Here is a 25,550-nt window from a genome sequence, read left to right on the forward strand (position 1 = left end):
AAAATTGAGATTAATTTTTTTTCTACGTATTTTTCCAGGATAAAAAGTATCCTATTTTACGCCCAGGATAATAAGGTATAATTATACCAAGTTTCATCGAAATCGAACCGGTAGTTTTCACGTGATGTCTTCACATACAGACAGACAGACAGACAGACAGACAGACAGACAGACAGACAAAAATTTTTTTAATCACATATTTGGGTTTGGTATCGATCCAGTAACACCCCCTGTTAGTTATTTTTTCAATATTTTCAATGTACAGAATTGACCCTTCTACAGATTTATTATAATATGTATAGATTTATTACTGAAATACGCCAAAGAAAATTAATTTGTTGTATCGAAAATGAAATATAGACATATTTATATTATGTATGTTAGTAATATAGGTCAAACATTTACAATATATTCATATAAACGTTATATTAAAAATGATAACACGATAGATCGAGGGCTACAAGTGAAACAATCACGCGTGACCTTATACCAAATTACGCAGTATGAGTTTAGCCGTGAATCATCTGGATGTAGGCATCCTATTTCAGTACCACGATGTGATATGCTTTTCATAAAAAATTCCTATGATTTTTACGATTATTTTTATTGGAGAATACAATGTTGTATTGAATTTTATGTACGCGTTACATTTTTGACAATACATTACTTTTTTACAAGATTTATTTTTGTAATATTACAGTGACATAATTTTGTACTTAAATCTACCCACTAAGATGTTTATTTACTAGGTTTTACTGTATATAGTAGTATTTACCTTCTTATCACTTAGGTTTAAGGTAGGAATGTGCATTTTTCGCGAGAAGGACTTTGTCCAGTCTATGGGTAGAATGTTGCCGAAGTTTCCTGTAATTGTCCACCACATTCTGCAACAAAGGAAACATAATTTAATATTTCTGCACGCAATAAGCTTTATGGATACAATTAGAAAGTGATTTTGTAATATATTACCCGATACCCATAGTAAATGGATTCACCCACTATTATTTATTATGGCATCATATTTGCAAGCGATTATAATTTTAGTACGTTTATTCATGCTCATGGTATTACCGTATTAGTAATATATCTGCATCGACTTTCAATTAAAAGCTTTCATTCAATCCTTTACACTTGGCCTCACTTGACTAATTAGAAAAGTACAGTTCGTATTATGGTATTTTCAATGAAGGTAGATATTTGTCACGAGTGTCGTTTCTGAAGATTACCGTCTCGGCTAATTTTAAATTTGTCTGATCTTTAAACAGATTATCTAAAGCTGACACGGCTATTCCAATTGCGTATTTATAGTCTACAGAAAAAAACGCTGTCTACTTTCGTCTTTAACGACAACACTACAGATATCTAAATCCGATTAAGAGTTGGGAAAAAATGGAGATTCCAAATTATATTTTATGAAGTTTTCGATATCATCTTATATCTAATATCATATAATATCTATGATTGGCTGTTAGATTTCGAACATGCAATTGTATTTAATCATACAATGCACATAATCTTAACATATAACATATTATTTTGATTGAATACAAGGATGGTTAAGTTGACATTGAATTTTGAATCACGTATCAATGCTGTTCGATTGCAATTTGCATCCAAATATTTATAAGAGTTGTGAACGTCATCATACATCATAATATGAATTAGAATAATTAATACCTACCTGATTATTCCAGAAGAATCTGTCAGAATAAAAAAATCTCTTCGAATACTTACATAAAAATACTATCATATAATATTATGCAAAATATTGTTGACGATAATTGCGATGTTCCTGAATGCGCAGAGGAGTACTTTATACTTACTGAAAGGATTTCTAGCAACCGTCACGTGTCATAATTTTTTTATTCACAGAGTCACGTACTCAAAGGTACGTTCCCACAATTCCTAGCACGTTCACAGCTCACTGGGATAAAGTAATTGTCTCTTCTCATTAAACAATTTGTTCTACAAGGTCCCCTGGGAACGTGCACTGACGCTTTTGCTATTATTTCTACAATAAATGAAGGTTTGAGTGTTTAGTCGTGGGTTCAAGAAACGTCGTTCTTTGTTTTCGAACGAAATACGTACATATTTTAAACTGGGGAAAATCTGGTAATCATAAAAATAAACGTAAAACACGCAAATACGAATGTTACCTAATAATATAGGTATCTACAATCTACATATAGTACAACAAATATAGAGTAATATTACGTATCTAGTAACGAGCTTCATAGTAGATTTAATTTAAACGTATAATAAGGTCATTATGTGGAAGAATGGCAATTAGGAATGTGGGTCAGTCCTGGCGCAAAGTGCAACCCCGCCTCATAATTACGGACAGGATTATTTTTAAATAGGGCACAGCTATAGTTTACAATTTACATGCTTTGTGTAAAACTTCATGGCACCATTATAAAGCCAGCTGAAAATTCAAAAGTTTGTATGGTATACAGACCGCATACAACTGAACAACTGAATCATAAAAATTGAAACAGGATTCGGACTGTTATTTCAATAGCATTATGTGAGCGTGGCAATTTTCTTTTAAAGCTATATTAATAACTAGCTGTGCCCGCGACTTCGTCCGCGTGGAAACTTGACTTTGGATAGTTTTCCCACGATAAAAAGTACCCTATTAGACCAGGGTAGATAATTTTTGAAACAAAAAAAAATCGCAGTAGGATGAAAAGGAGGGGAATATGATAAAAATAAAAGGAAAAATAAATTACGGTCAATCCGAGTTCGGGAAGTGGGAGGGGGGAGCTTTTAAGAGAAAAAATGGTTTCTCGCGATTTCCGACAAAACTACAAGTCCTACGGAAAAAAGTTCAATGGCAAAGTTGTAATAAAAAGATCTACAACCTTTGTATTTACAATTTTTTCACATAACCCCAAAATTTAGGTCAAAAATTTAAAAAAAACCAAGTTTTTGGTTTTTTATTTTAATAAGTTTTTTATTAAATTTTTTATTTTAAAATTTGGTGGAAACTTACTTTATTATGTCCCAAATACACTGTAATTTATTTCATTTAAAATATTTATTTTATCGCCTTATTTTGAATTAATACCAATAAAACAACCTAATTTTCAATCGAAAACTCACCCGTCAAAATATCAGCTTTATTCAAAAACTTGGGGAGCCTTTTGTTCATTGAAATCTCTACTTTCATATGGTGTAAAAAATAAACATTACCTTCTTATTCTTATTCTTAAGTGTGCACAGACCATTTTTCCGTAAGTATTACAGATAACAAAAAACTTTAAACTGATATCGAAAGAACATAACCTAATGAGTAAAATGGCCGTAATAAATTTTTAAAAATAAATCGAGAAATATCAAAAAAATTATCTTTAATCCCTCCCATACATTACTTGTATGAAATATGAATATCCCATATACATTTAATATGAATGATTTTAGCTTTCTTTTTTTTTTTTTGGTTTTCTGCTTTAATTACTTCGCAAATATGAAGTGGCATTTTCCACGCTTTTCCCGGACATTTTCACACATTTTCCGGATATTTTCCGAGAATTTTCCAGGCATTTCCCAGGCATATACCGGGGATTTTCCGGATATTTGACAGGCATTTCCCAGACATTTTCCGGACATTTCCCTGGCATTTTCCAGACATTTCCCAAGCATTTTCCGGATATTTTCCGGGAATTTTCCAGTCATTATCCAGGCATTTTCCAGGCATTTTACGGACATTTTCCTGGTATTTCCCAAGCATTTTCCAGGGTTATCCGGGGCATTTTCCGAGGATATCCGAAAAATGCCTGTAAAATATCCGGCAAATCCCCAGAAAATGCCTGGGAAATGCCCGGAAAATTCCCGAAAAATATCCGGAAAATGCCTGGAAAATGCCTGGAAAATGTCCGGAAAATGCCTGGAAAATGCCTGGAAAATGTCTGGAAAATATCCGGAAAATGCCTGGAAAATTCCCGGAAAATTCCTGGAAAATGCCAGGGAAGAAATGTCCGGAAATTTCCTGGAAAATGCCAGGGAAGAAATGTCAGGAAAATGTCTGGAAATGCCCGTAAAATATCCGGAAAATGCCTGGGAAATGCCCGGGGAAAGTCCCCGGAAAATATCCGGAAAATGCGTGAAAATGTCAGTAAAAGTGTGGAAAATGCCTTCTTTTTCAGGAAAATGTCCGGAAAATGCCTGGAAAATATCCGGAAAATGCCTAGAAAATGCCTGGAAAATACCAGGGAAGAAACGTCCGGAAAATGTCTGGGAAATGCCTGGAAATATCCGGAAAATGCCTGGAAATGCTTGGAAAAACCCCGGTAAATGCCTGGAAAATGCCTGGGAAAATCCCGGAAAATAACCGGAAAATAACCGGGAAATGCCTGGGGAATTCCCGGAAAACATCCGGGTGAAAATGTCCGGAAAAAGCGTGGAAAATGCCACTTCAAATTTGCGAAGTAATTAAAGCAGAAAACCAAAAAAAGAAAAAGAAAGTCATATTAAATGTATATGGGATATTCATATTTCATACAGTAATGTATAAGGGTTTAAAGATAATTTTTTTGATATTTCTCGATTAATTTTTAAAAATTTATTACGGCCATTTTACTCATTAGGTTAACTGATAAGTACTTTCGATATCAGTTTAAAGTTTTTTGTTATCTGTTATACTTACGGAAAAATCGCCTGTGCACACTGAACGATTACACCCTGTATATTCTCTCTTGTATCGGCTTTTCGGTAATATTTCAAAAGAAAAAAAATCATCTGTTGTAAGCAACGATACAACAAAATATTTTACAGCATATTCAAAAGCAAAATGAGGTCCCAGACTAACGCCATCTAGTTAGGTAAAAGGAAACATTTTTTTATGGTGATAAAATATTATTATGATTTATAATAGAATATATTATCTGTGGGTGTGTAAAAAGAAATCCAGCTAGTTTCACACTTATGTTTATAATTAATTTTGCAACATGAAAATATATTAATTACCAAGCAATAATCATACAGATAATAAATACTGAACAAAAGTCTATGTTTATTTCGTACTAACGACATGTAATTGATGAAGAAATGATAACTATCAAAAACTTACCTTTTCTATGATAACAATATACATGGCATATTTTTTAAATTATCTTGCTCAAATCTGTTCAAAATTATGATTTGTGAGGGTTTTGTTGGAACTTGCAATAATTGTCAAAACTGAGTATTACATTAAAACTTTTATGCAAAAAATGCACATTACAATTAATAAGATTACAAAATTAACTAACAACAAACAATTTAATTTTATCGAGCTGATTTTTTTGCTATAATATAATAATATAATTGCCTAGAAGAAATTATTGCTTAGTAATTATAGGTGGCCTAATAAATATACTGTATTTTTGTATAAAATCGCAATATAATATTTTATTTTTTGTATAGTTTGATTAAAATGAAAGAGTTAAATAAATAAATAAAAAAAAATTAAATTATCATTTTCCAATAAGTGATTTTAATAAAATCTCATGGATGGCGCTGTTACAAAATTAACATTAGACAACTTCCTTTTTAAAAGTAGTTTCTCTTCCCAAGTTACTTAAATAGCATAATTTTTATAGTGTCAATCTGGATATTGTCAAACAACATTTTTATATGCGTCATTTGATTATTAATTTCCAATAGTTAACGTGTAAATTGATTTGATTTTTATAACATTTCATAGATGGCGCTGTTTCAAATTTGTCTTTATACTACTAAATTCATTAAACTGTTTCTCTGCCTAAATTACGTAAATGACATAGTTTTTATTTTGTAAAGCTAGATAATAGCATGGCTTACTCGAAACCAACATTTAAACATGAGTCTTTAGATTGTACGCTGTCGTAGTACACGGAATATGTAAGAAAAATAAAGGTTCACAGCTCCTCCCCCGAATGTGATATCATGATAATATGTATAAACTATCCTCACCCGACCTCTTAGGAATATTCATGCAAAATTTGAAGTAAATCTATGCAGTACTTTTCGAGATTAGCTCGGTCAAACATACAGACAAACAGACAAACAGACAAAAATTCTAAAAACTGTATTTTTGGCTTCTATATCGATTATAGATCATGGATTATGTATTCTTTTAAAAAAATATTCAATGTACAGTTTTGACTTTCCTACGATTTTATTATATGTATAGATAAACTAAAACTTTTACTATGCTATAAAAATCCGCGATATTCGAGTACCTACATTTACGACGTCGATAATAGGATTAAAGCGTGATATCAAACGGGTTCAACTTGATACGGCACACGAAGCTCAATCTCGTAAGTGCAATGAGCTATAAACTTATTAGCTTCCTACATTTACATAGATTAGCGTGGAATACTTACAAATATTGTAATGCTTGTGGAAAAATATATCTCAAACCTTTTATATTTTTTTATTAACAGTCGAATGATAGAAGAGGGGACGAGAAATTAAAACGACGTGGATCATTGAAATGACGCAAAGATGCTTTTAGAAACGTTTTGTTAAATTCTAGTTTTTATTCAGATTGCTTTTCGTACTTTTAAATCATTACGAATCCTACGTACGAAATCGAGATCAATTACCAAAAGCTCTGACTTATCAACCTAACAGTGTTGGAACGGATCGGTCAGTGTCTACGTACGCACCGGATTTGTCGGAGACAGATTCTCATATCTCACAAAGTGTATGCGCTCAACACATGGATGCAAAGCATGCCGTGGCTCGTGAGTCAGCGTACGCCGGAGACTCAAATTGGCGCCAATTTGTGATCTCGACTCGTCACAGCTCAATTGAGGAATGTCATTTTTATTACCAGTACCTCTGGTATGTTAGTTTATGAGAGGAACTCGGATTCACGGGTGATGATCCGAAAATAACGCCCCTTCATTACTCTTTTGGGAAATGTGTATAATAATAATTAATTAGTCGTAATCTGACAGTCTTCTAGCACCAATATTTATTTACCTACGTGATTCATATTTGATAATAGATAAGAGGTTATTTCCCTTGATTGATAATGATCAGGGAAAATGCGGACGATGCGCATTATGCGTGATTAACTAAAAAAATATAGATATAAGACTTGTCATGGATAAAGTAAAGCTTGCAAAAGTAAAGTTTGTCTTTTGAGAATTACATAAATTAATAAAAATCCCCAAGAATAACAAAATCTGGGAAACCACGATTGTTTTGACTTAGAACTATTCCAATAAAGCATCAGATTAGGGACATCATAAAATATCTTACTTCCGACTTGGAATAGCGCCGAAAACAAATTGTATATTTCCATAGAAATATGTCACTTGCCTATACGTTCACGTCATAACTCATAAGTCTCATGAGAAATGTCCTAAAATATTTCCAAGCTGTCACCAAACACATGTTATTACTTATTTTAGGACGCTTGTCCTTTTTTGAACTATAGCTAAATATAATCTTTAATATAATTTGGGGCTAATAAATTCGAACAAATTATTTATACAATTTTAGGATGATATAGAAAATACCTATCTCTTAATAATAATATAATCAAGTCATAATTTATACTTTGCAAATATGTTATGAGTCTCAGTCATCTGAGCAATTATAAACACCGATAATAAACGACCTATAACCAATGAGAAAGTTTGCTTATCAACGTCTACCTATATCGGAAACTCATATTATGGTCATGTCAATCTTGCGGTCTGTATAATTTATACATACCGTTTAATGTTAATAGTTAATGCAGAAATTACAATTTTATTTTGGAAAGCGAAATAGAGGATTTATCAACAGGAGTTATTTATTTCAAAATTGCATTCATAATAGCTTTTACATCCCAACTCAATCATCAGAATAAGACACATAGGCTAGGTATAGGTCAATATTATAAATACAATGATCCCGAATGCCATCAGCTATGTTACGCAATCGAGAAGTCTTGAGAGGTGTCTATGGCCCCCTGCTGATACTATTATCATCAAACCAGCTTTACCATAAATAATACTGAGTTATTAGTTACATTGATGATAGGCGTATCAAATAATTCGAAGCAAGCCAACATTAAGTCATTTGTAAACCAAATGACGAAAACTACAACAGGAAAACAATATTTAATTAACCGCTAACATGATGATTTCTTTCCCTGTTAAATCTGAGTTACGTAATGAGTCATTAAAATCTGACATTTGTTATTAATTGCATGATTGCACCTCACCTTTATAAGCTGGTAAGCCAATTTCTAAAAGATGTGCATGTAATGTTGTAAATCTGGATTTTAATGACAGAATATTTCGCTCAAAAATGCACACCGTCCTATGAACAAAATAAACTGCTAACATTCTTGTTGTCAGTATATCATCTGTGTAGGTGTTTTGTTACATAAACAATGATGTTTAGTTTTATCTGTGGTATTTGAAAAACAGATGACAGCATGAACACAAGGTCTGTTTGGCTAATTAATGACGTCATAGGGACGCTTGACACATGTGCGGATAAAATGTTTGCATTGGTGTGTCTGTAAGTTAAAATAGAAGACGCGTATAAATATGACTTATGACTGGGGTTTGCTGCCTGTTTCATTTATTTATTTGTAAAGAACTAGGCAATCCTTTTATAACATTGGCGATAATTTTTTACTGTAATAGATATTGTTAAAATTTATGCAAAATTGGCAGTAGCCATTGCTAAAGAAAAAATGAATTAATTAATAACACATCACACGTAGTTTATTTAGCAAATATGAAAGAATAAAAATTCAACGTTACCTGATCCTATCTATCAGTCACCTAATAATAAGTCTAGACACCAATAAAACTGGCTCCGATATTTTCAAGATAAAAAAGATTTATCGATGCGAACGAACTTTACGATAAACTAAATCTAAATGAGGTGTCTAAATGCTAAACATTTGTGTTGCGCATACGTGGGCCACACTGAAAGTTTTGCGTAACTAATAAACAAAACAATTTATTTGTCCAATATTATATTTACTACTTTTTAAAGTATTCTCCGCTACATTTAAAACACTTTTTCATCCGTTCAAACCATTTCTGGAAACATGAGGACCATTGGTCCGAGGGTATGTTTTCTGCGTGCTGTTTGAAAGCAACCACGGCCTCTTCTGGCCTCGTAAATGTCGAACCACTCATTGAATCATAGATTTTTGGGAAAAGGAAGAAATCGCAAGGTGCTAGGTTAGGACTGCGTGCGGCATGAGTCACGTGCTCTATGTTTTCAGTAGCCAAAAATGACTTTGTTTTGTTCGCGGTGTGCGCCGAAGCACTGTCATGGTGCAACAAGATGCGACTTCTAGGTCGCTTTTCTCTTATTTTTTCTAAGACATTGGGCAAAAAAATAGTGGTGTACCACTCGGCATTAACAGTCTTTTGTTACTCAAGTGGGATAGTGCAGACAGGATTCGTCTTAGAGAAAAATAATGCAATCATTTGTTTGCCAACCCTTCTCGCCTGCCTCTATTTGGTTGGTTTGCTGTCACTTTCAAACACCCACAAAGAATATTGGTGTTTTCTTTCTGGAATATAACCATATATACATATTTCATATCCTGTCACGATATTATACACGGCATTAGAATGTCCGTAATTGTACTTTAATAGCATTTCTTAACACCAATCTACTCGATGTCGTTTTTGTTCTGGAGTGAGTTTGGGAGCAATTCACCGGCAACCAATCTTCCTAACTTTGAAATGTTCATGTAAAATTTTCTGAATTTGTCTCATACCAATCCCCAAATGTCCTCGAATATCCTAATAAGTGATATGGCAATTTTCTTAAATTAGTCGTCTGATGGTAGCCATATTTTCCTCCGTGATCGCAGTTGAGGGTCGACCTTCACGAATTTCATCATGAAGAGAAACACGGCCGCGATGAAATTCAGCATATCAATGCCTTACAGTGCTCAAATAAGGTGCTTCCCTCCCAAAAGTATTTTGAAGGCGAGCAGTGCAAGCTTTCGGAGAGAGCGAACTTTTAAAATCATCAAAAATCATCGCCCTAAAATTGTTTCGTGTTAGTTCCGTTTTTGCTACGGACAACGAACTTCAACTTGAGATAAAAAAAAATTGACACGAGCTTCCAGCCAAATTTTTTTTTCCTCAACTTATGAGACTTCATAGGTTAAAAAAATATAACATTCAAAATTCAAACATTTATGGGTGGCTAGAAACGCAAAACTTTTAGTGTGCACTAGGTACTGCGTGGTCGTCTACAAAAAAGGTAGACTCCAAAAACATCGAGAGAAACTTTTCTACTACTAATATGGAATTAGTGTCGACCATTTTCTTATTTGATGCAATGAGACTACCGTTAAGTAGTCTATTCACTAGCTCGTATATGCGACTTTGTCGATTTAAAAATGACAAACTATTAGTAGCATAGAAGAGAAATGTGGCTTCCGAATTACCAGAATCTTTTTAATCTGACAAATGTTAAATGACGGTGGGCGAACATTCGATTAATTATACGTTAATGCTGCAATACAAAATAAAATATTTATAAAGGAATAAAGTTCCAAATAGCCGACGAACGAGAGATTTTTAAAAATACTTTGAATAAAAAACAATTGGTGGTTAATTCTTATATTTCCCGTCTTACAAATTAAGATTATGTACATATAGAAGAGTATAGAAGCTACTATTAGGCTTGATTCTTTATAATCGCGTTAACAGGGAAGCATAGAGCATTGTTGTTATAAGTAGTTAGCTTATTTTGCGCATGTACCTACTTACTGTCTACGTCCGCATTCTTCGAAATTAAATATTAGATCAGCAAAACATAATTTCTTTATCCGACAATGCAGGTATAGTATAATGAATAAAATGAAACGTGATACAGTAAATTGATGCTACAATGAATGGAGTTTTACAATACACGCGTTTTTACTATATGTAATATACCTATTGTATGTTTTAAATATTATGATTAATTGAAAATTTAATGCTGCCTATCTTGTTAGTAAAAATAGTATTCGTACCTATAATATTTATGTTTATCATAAATATTATAAGAAGATTTTTGATGGTGGTTTTAGACCGAAACAAATGCTCTTCTGATTTATTATACACAGCGGCAGCAGTAGCAACTCATAAACGTATTATAAATTTAAAATTGTGTTAAATTTTGTGGCACCGATTTTCATGAAACCTATCTTGATGATGCAGATGGAGAATTAGAGGTTGTCGTGTATGAAATGCTTAACTTGCATGAACAAACCGTGGGTGGAAAGCTAGTCACTTTAAAATGTACTTTAGCACATATATTATATCTATTACTTTAGTCTAATCGGTTTTATTAAATGAATTAGAAGAACGTAAAGGTCATCCTCATTCGTTTCAACATCCCACGCTCATGATGAATATTCAAGATGACTATAAAAGGTTCGTCATTACATACAAGTTGGCAAAAAAGATGATGTGAACAACATTTATTACATTTTTACTTTTTGGGTTAACGTTTTACTTGACATTATGTATTACTTTATTAAAATTATGTTTTGGGGAAAGGGGATATTATCAGATTGTGGAAGATGACAGAGTTCATAAATCAACTAATATTATGCATATTGCTGAATCGTTTTCACGTGAAAAAGTCAAAACTTCTTACCATCTGTGTTGAATTCTGTGAGACATTATTCTTTATGTGGTAATTGGTATACTGTATACATTATATTAAACTCTAAAGAAATATTGATGTTACATGTTTGTGATGATTATTATATCTATTATACAAGTAATATTAATTAATCTTAAAAAAAATTTTTTCAATGTATAATTTTTTTCCAAATTTAGGGGAAAGCTATGTGCCGTCAGCACATTACAGCATTATATTATATATTATTAGGTCATGCATCATATAACATTAATATGTATTGTGTCACTAATTGTACTTCAGTCTTAAATTGGCTCCCCTTAATCGGGCACCGCGAATTGGCTTGAAAGAGGGGTTGGAACAGTGTTGTATACTGATTGTAATATGTTTTTAGAAATATATTAATATTTTTTTTGTATTTTTTTGTTTTATTTTTTATTAAAATTTATGTGGGAGCTATTCTACCATTGCCTGATTAGAACACTAATTCACATAAACCAAATTTCCAAAGTAGAAGAAATCTCTCTTATTTTTATAAATAGTCTAGTATAATCCAGGTAATCTAAATAATAAAATACCTATTTACAAATTCTGCTCATTTATTTTCTACCAGCTCATCTGGAAATAACTTATAAAAATAATTAATGGGTGTAGCTCGGCTAGTAACAATAAGAGATTTGAGATTCTTTTCAAATATTTGTTCTGTGAAAGTGGAAACATTTGTTGTCCATTGATGTTCTTTATTTTGTAATCTATTGTAAATATGTAATAACTGTCTGTAATATTCTTCATCATTCTCCACATTTTCCTGTGGTATAGAAGATGCCTCTGTTTGAGGCATTTCATCAAAATTAGGCACATCATCAGTTGGATGTGATTGAGGTGGTGGAAGAGCTGGCGAAACTTCTTCAAATTCTGGTTGTTCACCTTCAATAGAGGACTCCAAGGTCTCTAAAAGCTCTTCATATGTGATACCTTGAATTCTATCTAAGGCAGAATCAACATCCAAGTTCAGACTGTTGTTATTGAAAGTGAAATTTTCAATTTCATCTTCATCTTCTGAAGACTCCAACGCTTGCAGTGCCTTTGCGATTTGGTCATCTAACAAATTCCTAGACATATTACAGTCTGAAAAGGATAAACAATACAATAAGACAATTTTTTTATAGAGCTCGTAACAAAATATAGATACGTAATCGGACCGTGGGCGCATATCACCCACATAGTTTACGAGGGCCAATGTCACTTGAACTTACGATTCTAAATTGATTTTGATACGTAAATGTATAATTACACTCAAAACCTATAACATATATAAAAATTGTACGACATACCTTTTGTTGACGACGCAGAATTAAATATTTTATTGCAACGTACGCCACACTCGCAAGAAAAACACCGTTGCCGAAAACAATCTTCAACTGTCAACTTGACATTGACTGCTGTCACCGGTTTATTTTTTAAATTCGTTCGGAAACATTCCATAATTGATAATGTATGACATAATGTATACAAAGTACATATGCCTCATCCGATAAAAAACACCTCGTAAAAAACAATAAATAAAAGATTGTGGTGCCGTACTAGCATCATGAAACCGGTTTGTGTTACTAATGGTAGTGTTAAATATATTGGTTCAAGACAGGGTAAAAGTGGGATTGACCTCGGTCCCAGTTTTAGTTCGAGGAATCCTGACGAGACTGGATTTTGACCACAGAGATAACTTGACGGCATTTAATTAGGGTTGTCGGGTTGTTGAAGAATAATAATTACTATTTTAACAGGATTATAGATAATTATAGTATAATACCTATACTGATGTGTGATATTTGGTTTTGAGATTACATTATTTTAGACTGATGATAATGTATTTTTCTATGTTGATGGGTTGGCATGTTTATTGAATTAAAATTTGTTGTAAGAATGTGATATTTCGTGCAGATAGTTAAAAAATTACATGTTTACTTTAATTACAATCAGAAATCTTAAGAATGTTGAAGTCCAATACCTACCTACGTGAGGAAATTTTCTATAGCAAAAATATTGAAGTGGTCTGGTACTAAAATAAGTCAGGCTTTTTGTTAGCAGCCCTACAACCTTCTTCACCATAAGAGGCATACCGCATGCGGCTAACACAAAGCAAAATTTCTCGTATAAAAATACCGCTAGCTATGTACTGTACTTTATAATGATGTGTTAGAGGTTTCTATACTAGTTCTATTTTATATTTATGTGCACCTTTCGAGTATATAATTGCATGTAATCAGTACTTTTCTATAAAATGCTTTTATATAAAATGCTCAATACCGCAGTGTGTCAAAACTTTATCTGTTGACTATCTATTGCACGCCTCATAAGCGAAGCGTTGAGGTGGGTACTACTGTCACTTCGCGCAAAACATCTGATTTTTCAAACTTAAAACACAGTAAAATGTCTTTATGTATCATACATTGCACTTGTAAGATAATACATACACACACATATTAAGAAAAAGCACTATTTTTAACATTCATGATATTTTTGATGTCATTTTTGTTATTTAAACTAGTTAAAAAACAGTTTAAAAAAGTTCTGTCTTGGACGTCCGTGTGTCTGTATGTGCGGAGGATTTTCTTGTTAACACGATAGCGACCGAAATACTTTACTAATCGAGTCTTTTTTTTTCTCTTACGCTTGAGTATGCTCAGGAATAGAACCCTTTCATTTTTCAGGGTCTGATTCGATGTGGTTTAATTGTTATTAAATAAACAAAAAAAAAAATATCGACTGTTCTCCATAATTTTAGTATATCTATATATTATATTCTTTATTTTTTTTTTATATTTATAGTGTAGGTAGGGTCGACTCATCTAATTCTGTGACAAAACAGAATATGAAAAAAAAATCAGGTTTAACTTTATAAATTTTATTTTTATTTTTAATAGGAACATTAACCAGTCTTCTATTTAGCATATGAGCAAGTGTAATCTTAACACATATGAATTAACTCAGCGTAAAATGAGCTTAATCAAACCGCGATGACTTGTCTAATTCTGTGACAATCACTATAATTCGGTGATAGTACTTCTCTAATTCTGTTATAACCGAATTAAGCGAGTATTTATTATTTTTTAACACAAAAGTAACAAAAAAATAAAATTAATAAAAAATATAACATATTGAAACTAATAATTATGTATTTATTAATCAACGAGAAACTATCAAAAGAGGGGAACAATAAAAAACAATATTGGACTTCATAAATTGTTTGTGTGTAGTGTGTACGGACTCATTTTTGACTGCAGAATACTTTGAATTGCGGATGTCAGGGTTGTTTCATTATATTTTCTATCTTTATTTTTGTCTTCCTCCATGCTGTCTAAAATAAAAAAAAGTAACTCACTTAATTATGTGATAAAAAAATAACGGACTTTTTTAAAATGCTTGAAAGCGATCCTACTTTTTTACCTGAGTAAAAATAAATATTTTCTGACAACAACTAACGTATACGTACTGAAGACAATTATTAATACACGAATTGAAAATAATAAAAGTTTGCTTGGTTAATTCGGTGACACTGTTTTGAGTTGCAATCTTGAGAATCGTTAACTTTTTGAACCCAGGAAATAAGGTATTATGCAAAAACAAATGAGAAATTACTAAAGCCTTTGTCGGTATCATTAAATATATGTTTTTAACAATTAATTGTCAAAGTATCATGAACTTAAACTCATCTTTTCTATTTAAAATTAATTAAATAATGACAGCATAGTCGCACGCTACCGGTGAAACGTCAAACATGGCGGGCGCAATGACAAATCCCGTGATTGTTACTATTTCACTCGCACGATCTTAACAAAAATTTGCACACGAAAAGAAGCTTTATTATCCTACCATAGGGTTAATTTTAATGTATTGGATTTTACTCCTATAACGCTGTGTAAGAGTCCAAACGTTGTATCTCCGAATTAAGTGAGTCACACAATTAGGTGAGTTTACCCTACTCAAAATTCACCATTATAAACTCGATTCTTTATACTATACCTAAGCCAAGGTTTAAAAAAATAAGTTGGTAGTCAGTCCCTTAAACCTGCGCAGTTTCACATCTAGGTGGGGCCACAAGAAAAATAGCTCAATTATTACGGTACCGCTTTCTTTACTTTTCCAACTGTTTTATTTTATTTCTTTTTTATATTTATAGTGTACTCTTTATAAATAATCAATTTTATTGTAAAGGATGAGATTATGAGGCGTGCACTTTTGGATTTTCCAAACTATTTTACAATTGTATTGTATTTTTATTCGTAATAATGAGCTCGTTAGGACGCTGCTCTTTTAATTAATTAGGTATCTATAAATTTTTAAATATAATTATGTTATTTTCGTCCTCAAAATCATATTCACTTATATATTCAGTTTATCCTTAGCAATTAATGTAAAATAGTTATTCTAAAAAGTAGTAAAATAAAATGGCGTTTTCCTGCACAGTTGTTAAATAGGAAAAGGCGAACAACAACTTTTAATACTAAAAATATGCCACTTTATCTGACTGTACACCTATTCAGACCAATTTAATGTTTATAACTTTATAGTTTATAGTGATAAATTATTTATTAAAAATAAAAGTAAGCACTTTCTAAATTTAAAAAATGTAGGTAAGTATGATTTTTACAAATGAATGACACATATAATTTAATAAAATTAATGTTTAAAAGAATTGCATATGTAAACGTGTCATTTAAAAGTTAACTATCGCTGGATGATAACGATTGGGGTTAAGTTCAAATAAACTATGTTATCTGTATAACAACGAGACTTAATTCGGCAAGAATATTCATATAATTATAGTAACGTAAATGTATAGATAATAGTAGATAATTAGACTAACTAACCGTTGTGTATGATTATGCAGTTTTTGTAATGACGTGACGATTCTTGAAAAAATGTTGACCTAAATAACCTTTGTGCGCAAAGAACTATGAAATTCTATGAAATGAAACATTAGTTTGATAATAACATAAGCATGTTTGGTGCAACTAATTTGTACACGATATAAAATAAATGAGTTATGTAAGTACATATATTTTACCAGCAAAAATAATATCTATACGATATGTGCATTGTGCATACAACATTACTTGGTATGAAAATTGTCTTGTTTGTCCTGTAATAGGTACTATTCGAAGTTCAAAGTTATATTTACTTACATCTCATTTAAATATTTAAGTACACAATTTTCATACAAAACAAGGTCGAACGGAATTGTATGTGATATCGATCAACGTTGCCGTAGTGATGTAACCACAGTAGTCTCGTCCTACTCGATTAAGCGAATAACTTCTAAATATTTCTTAAAAAATAAGCATTTTAAATTTTTAAACTTACCTACTGCAACGAGAATTAGCGGGCGTCATTTTTTCTAACAGCAACATCCTATTATTTTCTATGATATAACAAATCCGCACAGATGAATCTTTTCATAATTAATATCATCAACACAATAATTATTTCATATTATACGTAATCCACTACTGTTTTATCACTTTTGTAAAAAATTATGTCATGTGATATAATGGCGGCCAATTCAGAATTCAGAACGGCGGGAGAGATTCAAATTTAGAATTTTATATCAGTCGCAGTTCGAACTTTTTTTTTTTTATTTGCTAATGTTGTCGCTGGCCAGTAGTGTGAATGGAGAAACCGTGAATAGACACAGATGTGTATCTATAATTTGCGGTGTATTCTGTTATTTTCGTAGGAAAGAAATCGTTAATATCGAAATTCGGGAAAAGAAAAAATTTTTAAATTATACTTTGATTTGAATTAACGAAGAGCAGTTAGAGATAACTAACAGAGTCGATTGGTTAATCATGAAAGTTAACACATGAAAATTTCAAAAATTTCTCCAACTCTCTCGTCATTTCACTGTCTGCGTCGCGAATATGATAAATTGTGAATAAATCACGTAGGTTCTGTAGGCTCGGGTCTCAGGTTATATAACATACAATTCAGTTTGACACAATATGGGTCCGTTCTATTCAAACATACATTTTTTGTAGAAAACAGGTGCATTCCGTGCATCAGGTAGGTAAGGTAACCGACTTCCTATATAAAAAGTTTTAATACATTTTAACCTGTGATTTTAACGTTACCTTAATGTGTAAGTGTTAAAGTCAGGGACGGGAAGCGTACAGGTTATTTTCGTTTAGAAACTAAAACGTGTTTTTTGTTTATTAATATTTCTTGCTACACCATATCTTTCTCACTTTATAGTTTATGTTATAATTTATGGTTAGGAAGTGCGTTCGAATGGATGCCACTCGACGACAATAATTGGTCCAGTTTTAAGGATGTTTTTTTTTTCTTGTTTTTGTATTTTTAACCTGTTTCAATTCAGTTATAATATAATGAAGGGATATTAGCTGGCGTTTAAATCAGTTCAAAAAAATTGTTAAACGGTTTGCGTGACATTAATTTAGTTGACTTGGTTAGAATAATTTGAAAGTTTAATTTAATTTTTATCGTAATGATTATGATCTTAGTGATCTTAAACTATTATGAGGTAAATGATTTGCTTTTACATATTTTGCTTTTGATTGTTTTATACTTTTTTATAGTAGATTATTTATTTATATTTGGTAGATATTGTAAGTAAGTTTAGTATTGAATTGAAGCCTGAATATTCTGCAACCATGCACTCTTTCGTAACCGTGAAATAATAAACGAACATATTTTGTGATTACAAATTGAAAGTAAAAGTCAATAATGTCATCAAGTTGAGCCATATTTCAACGCGAGTCAAGTATACCTAACATTAGCATACGTCCTCACTTGGTCCTCACATTGTATCTTCGAATCTATCGCTACAGATAATACCTAACTTGTCATGTTGACTTGTTAGTTGTTGACCAAACGTTAAGATGCACTAAACTATGGGTTACCTACTTTCTGTTACTACGTGATGTTAGGGTTGCCAACATTCGGTTGTTATTACTGTTGAAATATATGACATAATATAGAGACTTCATGTATTATTAAATGGACGGGCGATATTTTTTTTAAGTTCAAAATGAGCTCGTTGTATACCAATAATAAAATCCAAAGTTCACGTCTAATGAGAGAACTATGAAATATTCACTTCTATCATTATTGGATGCTACTGAGAATGACAAATGTGGATAAGAAAAGCAAAAGTCATTATGTTATTGTATACCTACTTTTAAATTGGTACCTATGTCTTTAATTTCTAGTTTTGACCACTTACCTTAAGTGTATATTTTTAATACTTATAATGCATTTTGACAACCCTAATATCGGTTATGATTATAACAATGCAGTTTGTTTAAACTATATAGAAATTTGCATTTCATATTGTTTATCATCGTTAACATGATATAAACACATCACTTGCACATTTGCAATTCGCGCGGCATTATTTATTTTTATTTCTTCATTAATATGTTTTTATTTTTATTAATTCATTTGTTTAATGACTTGTTTATTTTCTATTTAACCACAGAATACATAATAGTAGCTAAACGCTACAGAACGGACACTCTCCGCCTCCCGCCAAAATTAAACACTTACCTCACCCCGCACGATCAGACATGTTATGGTACCCATTTCCCCGCAAGGACGATACCAACGACGTCTTTAGACGAAACGCAACGAAGATTGACAACATTAATCAAATTGACTTAAAGCAATTTTATTATTTTGGATTTGTGATTATCGTTTTTCGTAGAAAATGGTTAGATATTGTGCTGTTTACGGATGTATTTCATCAGAAAAACGCGAATTTTTTTTTTACGCTAGTCACAAATGTGCCAACCATAAAGAGTTTACACACACATTTGCAGTCTCTACAGTGTGACTGTCAAAACTATAATTTTGTATGGAGTGTCCGGGGTGTGATTTAACATTAGATTCGTATACAAATAATAACTTCAGATATGTAGCTTTGACGTCTATAGTTTGCCCATTACGAATCTTGACGTGGTTTTTGATTGCCTGTTATACTTTGTTTGTTTAATTTATTAATTTGTATGTGCGTGACTGAAATAATTTATTGTAATGTGCATGATGTCGCCAGCTCCACCCACACAAGGTCAATACGCCTACAAACTAAATAAATACCTTTATAAGATAAATGCCCCTTGGTGTGATCACGTAAGGTAGGTCAGCCTATTGGATTTGTGATTAGGCTTTATCGAGTTTTTATCAATAGAATTTATGCGACTATATTATGTACGATGTATAATATGGTTTTGAAATCATTCATTATTTTTATCACTTATTAAATCCAGAATAATGATTTTAATTCAAAACTCCACTATCGCTTTTATAATACATATTAATTAACTTATGTAACGATATACTCCATAAAATATATGTAAGTACATATTAAAATTTAAAATAAAAAACATATATCACATAATAATAGATCACTTTTACAGCCCTCTTAAATTATAACCCCTAAATATTTTCAGTGCCAAACTTACAGACAAAAGAGTAACAGCTGCATTACCATGCAGGAGAGCTGTCCCCGTTCTGCCGATGACCTGATTTAGGTAATATCTAGGTCGCCTGTATGACGCCGCAAGCTATAATACGCTGTTGACACTCATTGATGATCCGTTTTTAATAGCTTGTAAAGAATGCGATAAAAGTGTATTGATTTGCAATCAAATATTGTTCTAGCTGGTAGGTACTTAACTAATCATCTTGTTTTGTCGATCAAAACATTTTTCAGTGATTAATTAGCAAAACAACTTCAAAGGGATTATTCGAAGCATTGGCTTCAAAGTGAATCTTAATTACTAACTTAAATTTATATTTCAATGTTCTTACAACTGAAATTTAATAAAGATACAACTGATAATAATAAAGTACTTAAAGTTAAGTTTACAATCTATAAAAAAAATACATTATGAAAAGAATTATCTACGTTTATCATTGCAGTCTGTATTTGTTTATTCTATCTAGTCTGTGGTTAAAAAAACAATAGTCTGCAACGTATTTACTCTTGCTCCGTCCCTTTTTCGGCTATGCATATAGATTTAAGAAAGGCATGCTTGTACAAATAATATTATACTTAAGTATACTTTTTTTATGAATTGATAACAGGCAGTTGTCGTCTTATTCAATACATTATTTTCATATGGTTATTTACGACGCATACTTTGTAAATCGCAATGTTCATTGCAACAAAATAAACAAACATAAGTAAACATTAACAATTGGTATTCAAAGCTCATGTTACGAAATTTTCTCTTTATTATGTGTAACATAAGTCTTTACGAGAAAGGGTGAAACGGTCGATAAATCTGCTAACAATAAATAAGTATCCATTCTTTAAACACTGTATATAAATTAAATAAAACTTGGGAGAGATTTAATGAAATTTATGTTTCATAGATTTGAAATATTTATAATTTTTCAGAATTGTCAATTAGAAGACAATTTTATCAAAGGATCCTATTTATACCTAACAAGACTCATTATCTCAAGTATAAAAGGTACGACAATTTGCAGAAACGCTTGGTTATGTTAATTTTCGTCGCTAGATAAAGTTATCGAACGAACAAAGGAAATAAAAGTGGAACAAAATGTATTTTATCGTTAGCGCTAAGGGCCAGTGACCTCGGTCATACGTTTTGCAAAATAAATAATTATTATGAGAAAAAACTACGACGAGGCGTGGGAAGATTTGTTTGGGTAACGGGGACTATGTTTTATTCAATTATGGATGCTTATTAGAGCGTTATCATACGACGTTAAAAATGTTTCTAGAATTTTCGTTTATAAAGATGTTTTTGAACATAAGACTACTACAGCTATCCTAGCTCTGATTTCTGAATTACTGTTTTTGTCGTCATCACTACATAGTATAAAACAAAGTCGCTTTCTCTGTCCCTATGTCTCTATGTCCCTTTGTATGCTTAAATCTTTAAAACTACGCAACGGTTTTTGATGCGGTTTTTTTAATAGATAGAGTGATTCAAGAAGAAGGTTTTAGTGTAATATAATTTATCACGTTTTAGACAAAGCGGGCGAAGCCGCGGGCGGTAAGCTAGTATAAAATAAGCACAATAAACTTTCATAATTAGTGTAAATAAAAACTTAATTATATTGCTGCAATAACTCATAGAGTAATAAAAACAACAAGTCATCGTTTTATATTTCAAACAGCAACATAACTTTCTATCGACGGCAAAATCCGATTCGAACGGTTTCATTTTGACCTGACGCACTTTAACCTCAGAAAAAGTTTTCTCAATCAGTACCTACTTAGATAATTGTTAAATCATTTATACGTTATTCTAAAATTGCAAGGGCTCATAAATAAACCTTTTTTTTCACAGTGCAAAGCATTATCTATACATTATCATTTTAATAACGATACATAATAATCCCTTGCCTATTTTATCTAACATCTGATAGATTTTGCCTCATATTCCGTTATCAAGCTTTTTAATAAGAATTTACAGCAATTTCATTGTCCCACACAAAGCCTAACAAACAGGCATTTAATATAGGCTGGGTATTATCATCCCTGTCGATACACAAAAGCATTGCAGACATACTTTATGCACAGTAGGGTTATTATTAATATTATACATAATTCATTGTTCTTTGAAAATAATAAAATAAGATATTAAAAGAGATACGTTAACAATACAAAAGAATTTTATACTCTAATAAACATAGTATTTTCAGGCGGACTATTAAAATAGCCCAAGACAGAATATTTTAAAACGGTATTATTCGTTCACATGTACAATGCTTCACAAAATATGTATTTTACGCTTTCCCAGACCTTTAATTTGAATTATATTTGTAATAAAAGTAGGTGAAGATCCAGGGTAAAATATAGGCTACTTTAAAATAAAGCCTTGAAAATAGGATAAAAAATTGACCGTGGTGTAAGTCCGCGAGTGAAAAGTATATAACAAAGTTTAAATTAAAACGATTTCCGAGTGTATAAAATTCATATCAATATTTATCAGCAATTTTGAGCTCTTTTAGGTATTTGGTCTAATTAAAATAATTACGTTAATATTAAATAACATAAATTATAATATTAGTTTTACATATTAATTAAACGTTAAATGCCAATTCAAAATAAACGCAGTGTCGGTAAACAATAGTTTTATGAAGGCCATTTATCTTGAGATATTAGATAATTGGCTAGCACTGAATATAATGTTAGTGTTTTAATAGTACATACATAATACATATACAAATACTTAGCGTTCTTTTTATTTCGTTAAAATATATTTTTATGAAATCGGGTTAGCAGACCCTTTTATTTGTCTCCGCTAGTAAAAGAAGTATTAAAGAAAATATTGTATATATTTTTACAATATATGTAGTAATTGTTACTTATAAATAAAGATAATAAGCAATGACAATTGACGAGATTATGAAAGATTATGTTTATTGGCTTCTGCAATGCACGCGAGGAAAATAGTTTATTGAAGTTACTGGCACAAACATATAATATATTAACTTAACTGTTATTATTTTTGTATTATAAGAACTTGTTAACTCCAAGTTTAAATTTTTTTTAATAAATAAGAGAAATTTATAACAGAACTTACAGTGTTATAACCTCATTTTTAATTAATTTCTCGCCAAATTAACTTAAGTATGTTAATATTTAATTTTTAAAGTAAGGCGTTTAACTAAAGTTGTTGCTACCCTGAATTATTATATTAATCTTTATTTAAAAAACTAGTACCTATGTAATAATGTTTAATCACGTGTAGTTCTATTTCAATATTATTATAAATTATGCAAGATGTTTTCACAACTGAAGAATTGCTTAATATAAATGATTTAAAGTTTAAACATCCTAAACCTAAATATAAGGTACACTGAATTGCAGAATAAGGATTATATTTTCACAAAATGGTTTTTACTGTTCTGTGGTCGCGTCGCAACCTTGGAAGAAAGAAAATCTATTTCTCCTAAACATAAAGAAGAAACCAGTACAGATAAAGTAATTGTAATCGCATTATTATGATATTTAATATATTCTGTACTGCGGTAAAAGTCGCGTTAAGCCTTGTTTCCACTTGAGCATGCTCAGGCGAATGAGCGGCTCATTTGGCCGAGCCGCTCAAGTGGAGACGTCTGAGCACGCGCGGCCCGACCATGTTCAGGCGTCTCCACTTGAGCAGCTCGGCCAAATGAGCCGCTCATTCGCCTGAGCATGCTCAAGTGGAAACAAGGCTTTATAAAAATGCTTTATATCATTTTATTGTGCTATATTTTTATAGGCATTATGCGATAAACACTTGCGCATTAGGATTCTGCGCCTTTTCTGTAAATGCAATCGTACTTTCTCTGCCTACATTAAGTTTAGTTTTATTACATAAACCTACATTTGCGTTATCCACATGCAATCTAAAAACGGATATACCAAGTAAGGAAAAACTAACGAACTCACTTGAGATAACTTCATCTACTTAGTTTGACAAAAAATAAAAATAAAGTATATGTACGCAAAGATTTATACCGTCTGTAATTCATGATTAACTCGCTTACCATAAAACCATTTTTGAAAATGAATAATCATTTCCCTGGAAAAATTATTTGCGACTGTCTCATAAATCAAAGGTAGCCCAATTTACAACAACCAAAATTCCTCGAAAACTTCATTTTATTCTGATTGCAAAGTTTATCATCCAAAATTATTTATACACTGTTCTTGGTTGTGCCAGGATCTGCGGCGGTCAAACCGGTTACCGGATTGTCCGATCCAGTCCGATCGAAGTAGGCTTTCTTTGCCTTACTTTAGTACTCGAGACGTGTAAGTTACGTCATTTCTCTCAGCCAAGGATTCGGTTTTATAATGAGCAACATTATACAACGGTCATGTCATGTAATGCTTCGAATGAATAAGATAATTATGGCCCAGAGTGAATCAAGATAATACAAGTCATATTTTTACGTTACATTTACTGCATATATTGTAAATATACATCTAACACGAGAATTTAATCCCCAAGCGGCGTACAGCAATTATATCGACCACAATACCGTAATACGATTTTTAATTACATCTTACATATTATGATTATGTAACAGGGTGTCGGCTGGTGATGCGCTGATCAATTTTAAGATTATAACAAGTCGTTTAATAGCGTATGATACAACTATGTTTTATGTTACATCTACTTTTGGAGACTATACAACTTACAAACTACATCGTGATTAATTGTATAGCTATCACGTATTCGTGATTGTGAATTTATCTCGATTTTAATGCATAGTATAGCTGTTTATATTTTAGATTACATTTACATTTATAAAAGTTCCATAGAAACCGAGAACAAACTACGTTTATAGGCAGACTATAATTTGTAAAACGATAAATTTATTTATTTATTTCAGCCTGCATTGCAAATTAGTGGTACTTACATTCTCCACTTTATTCATATACCCCGGCAGATAATGTTTCACTTCGCAGCATACAATTATTTATTATCATCGATGTAGCGAATATCATACCATTAATATAACTACTGTCAGGAGCGGACGCCAGGCAAGGAAATTCCAGACTATTTTAAGGAAGACGATTAGCAAAGTTACTTTCAGCTGACGTCTAGAGTTATTTAAAACAGACAAATATGTATGGTGCAAAGTTCCCTTTAAGACATGGATTTACAGTTCGCCACTCGTGCAAAGATAAAGACGCTGTAAGCAGACTAAATCTAAAAGCCCCGACAAACCTTTGAAGTTCAACTTGAAGTGGTGGCCTTTACTGAAGCCGTTTAGGAGAGTGAAAAGGATGGAAGAGATGCGTGACCAATCCTAAGTCCTGGGGATGAGCAGGACATTGCAGGCGAAGCGTTCAAAATTAAGTCTAGCAACTTGTGCGGTTCTTTACACCGTGTCTTAAGACCATAAATCATTCTTTGAAGATCTTTTTGTCTTTCTTATCCATTACCGGCATGCGTGGGGTGGGGTGGCGAGGTGGGAGG

The 25,550-nt window shown here is 31.8% G+C and overlaps 1 protein-coding gene across 2 annotated transcripts in view; it reads right to left on the minus strand.

The window, feature by feature from the left end:
- LOC123697201 (fasciculation and elongation protein zeta-2) overlaps window positions 1–25,550 on the minus strand; it is a 44,600-nt gene that overhangs the window by 7,638 nt on the left and 11,412 nt on the right. For both annotated transcript variants that reach the window (XM_045643625.1, XM_045643626.1), the window contains exon 2: window positions 776–884. In XM_045643625.1, the coding sequence (XP_045499581.1) occupies window positions 776–884 (109 nt within the window). The remainder of the gene's footprint in view (window positions 1–775; window positions 885–25,550) is intronic.

This window comes from Colias croceus, chromosome 14, assembly GCF_905220415.1.
Source record: "Colias croceus chromosome 14, ilColCroc2.1".
Lineage (NCBI taxonomy): Eukaryota > Metazoa > Arthropoda > Insecta > Lepidoptera > Pieridae > Colias > Colias croceus.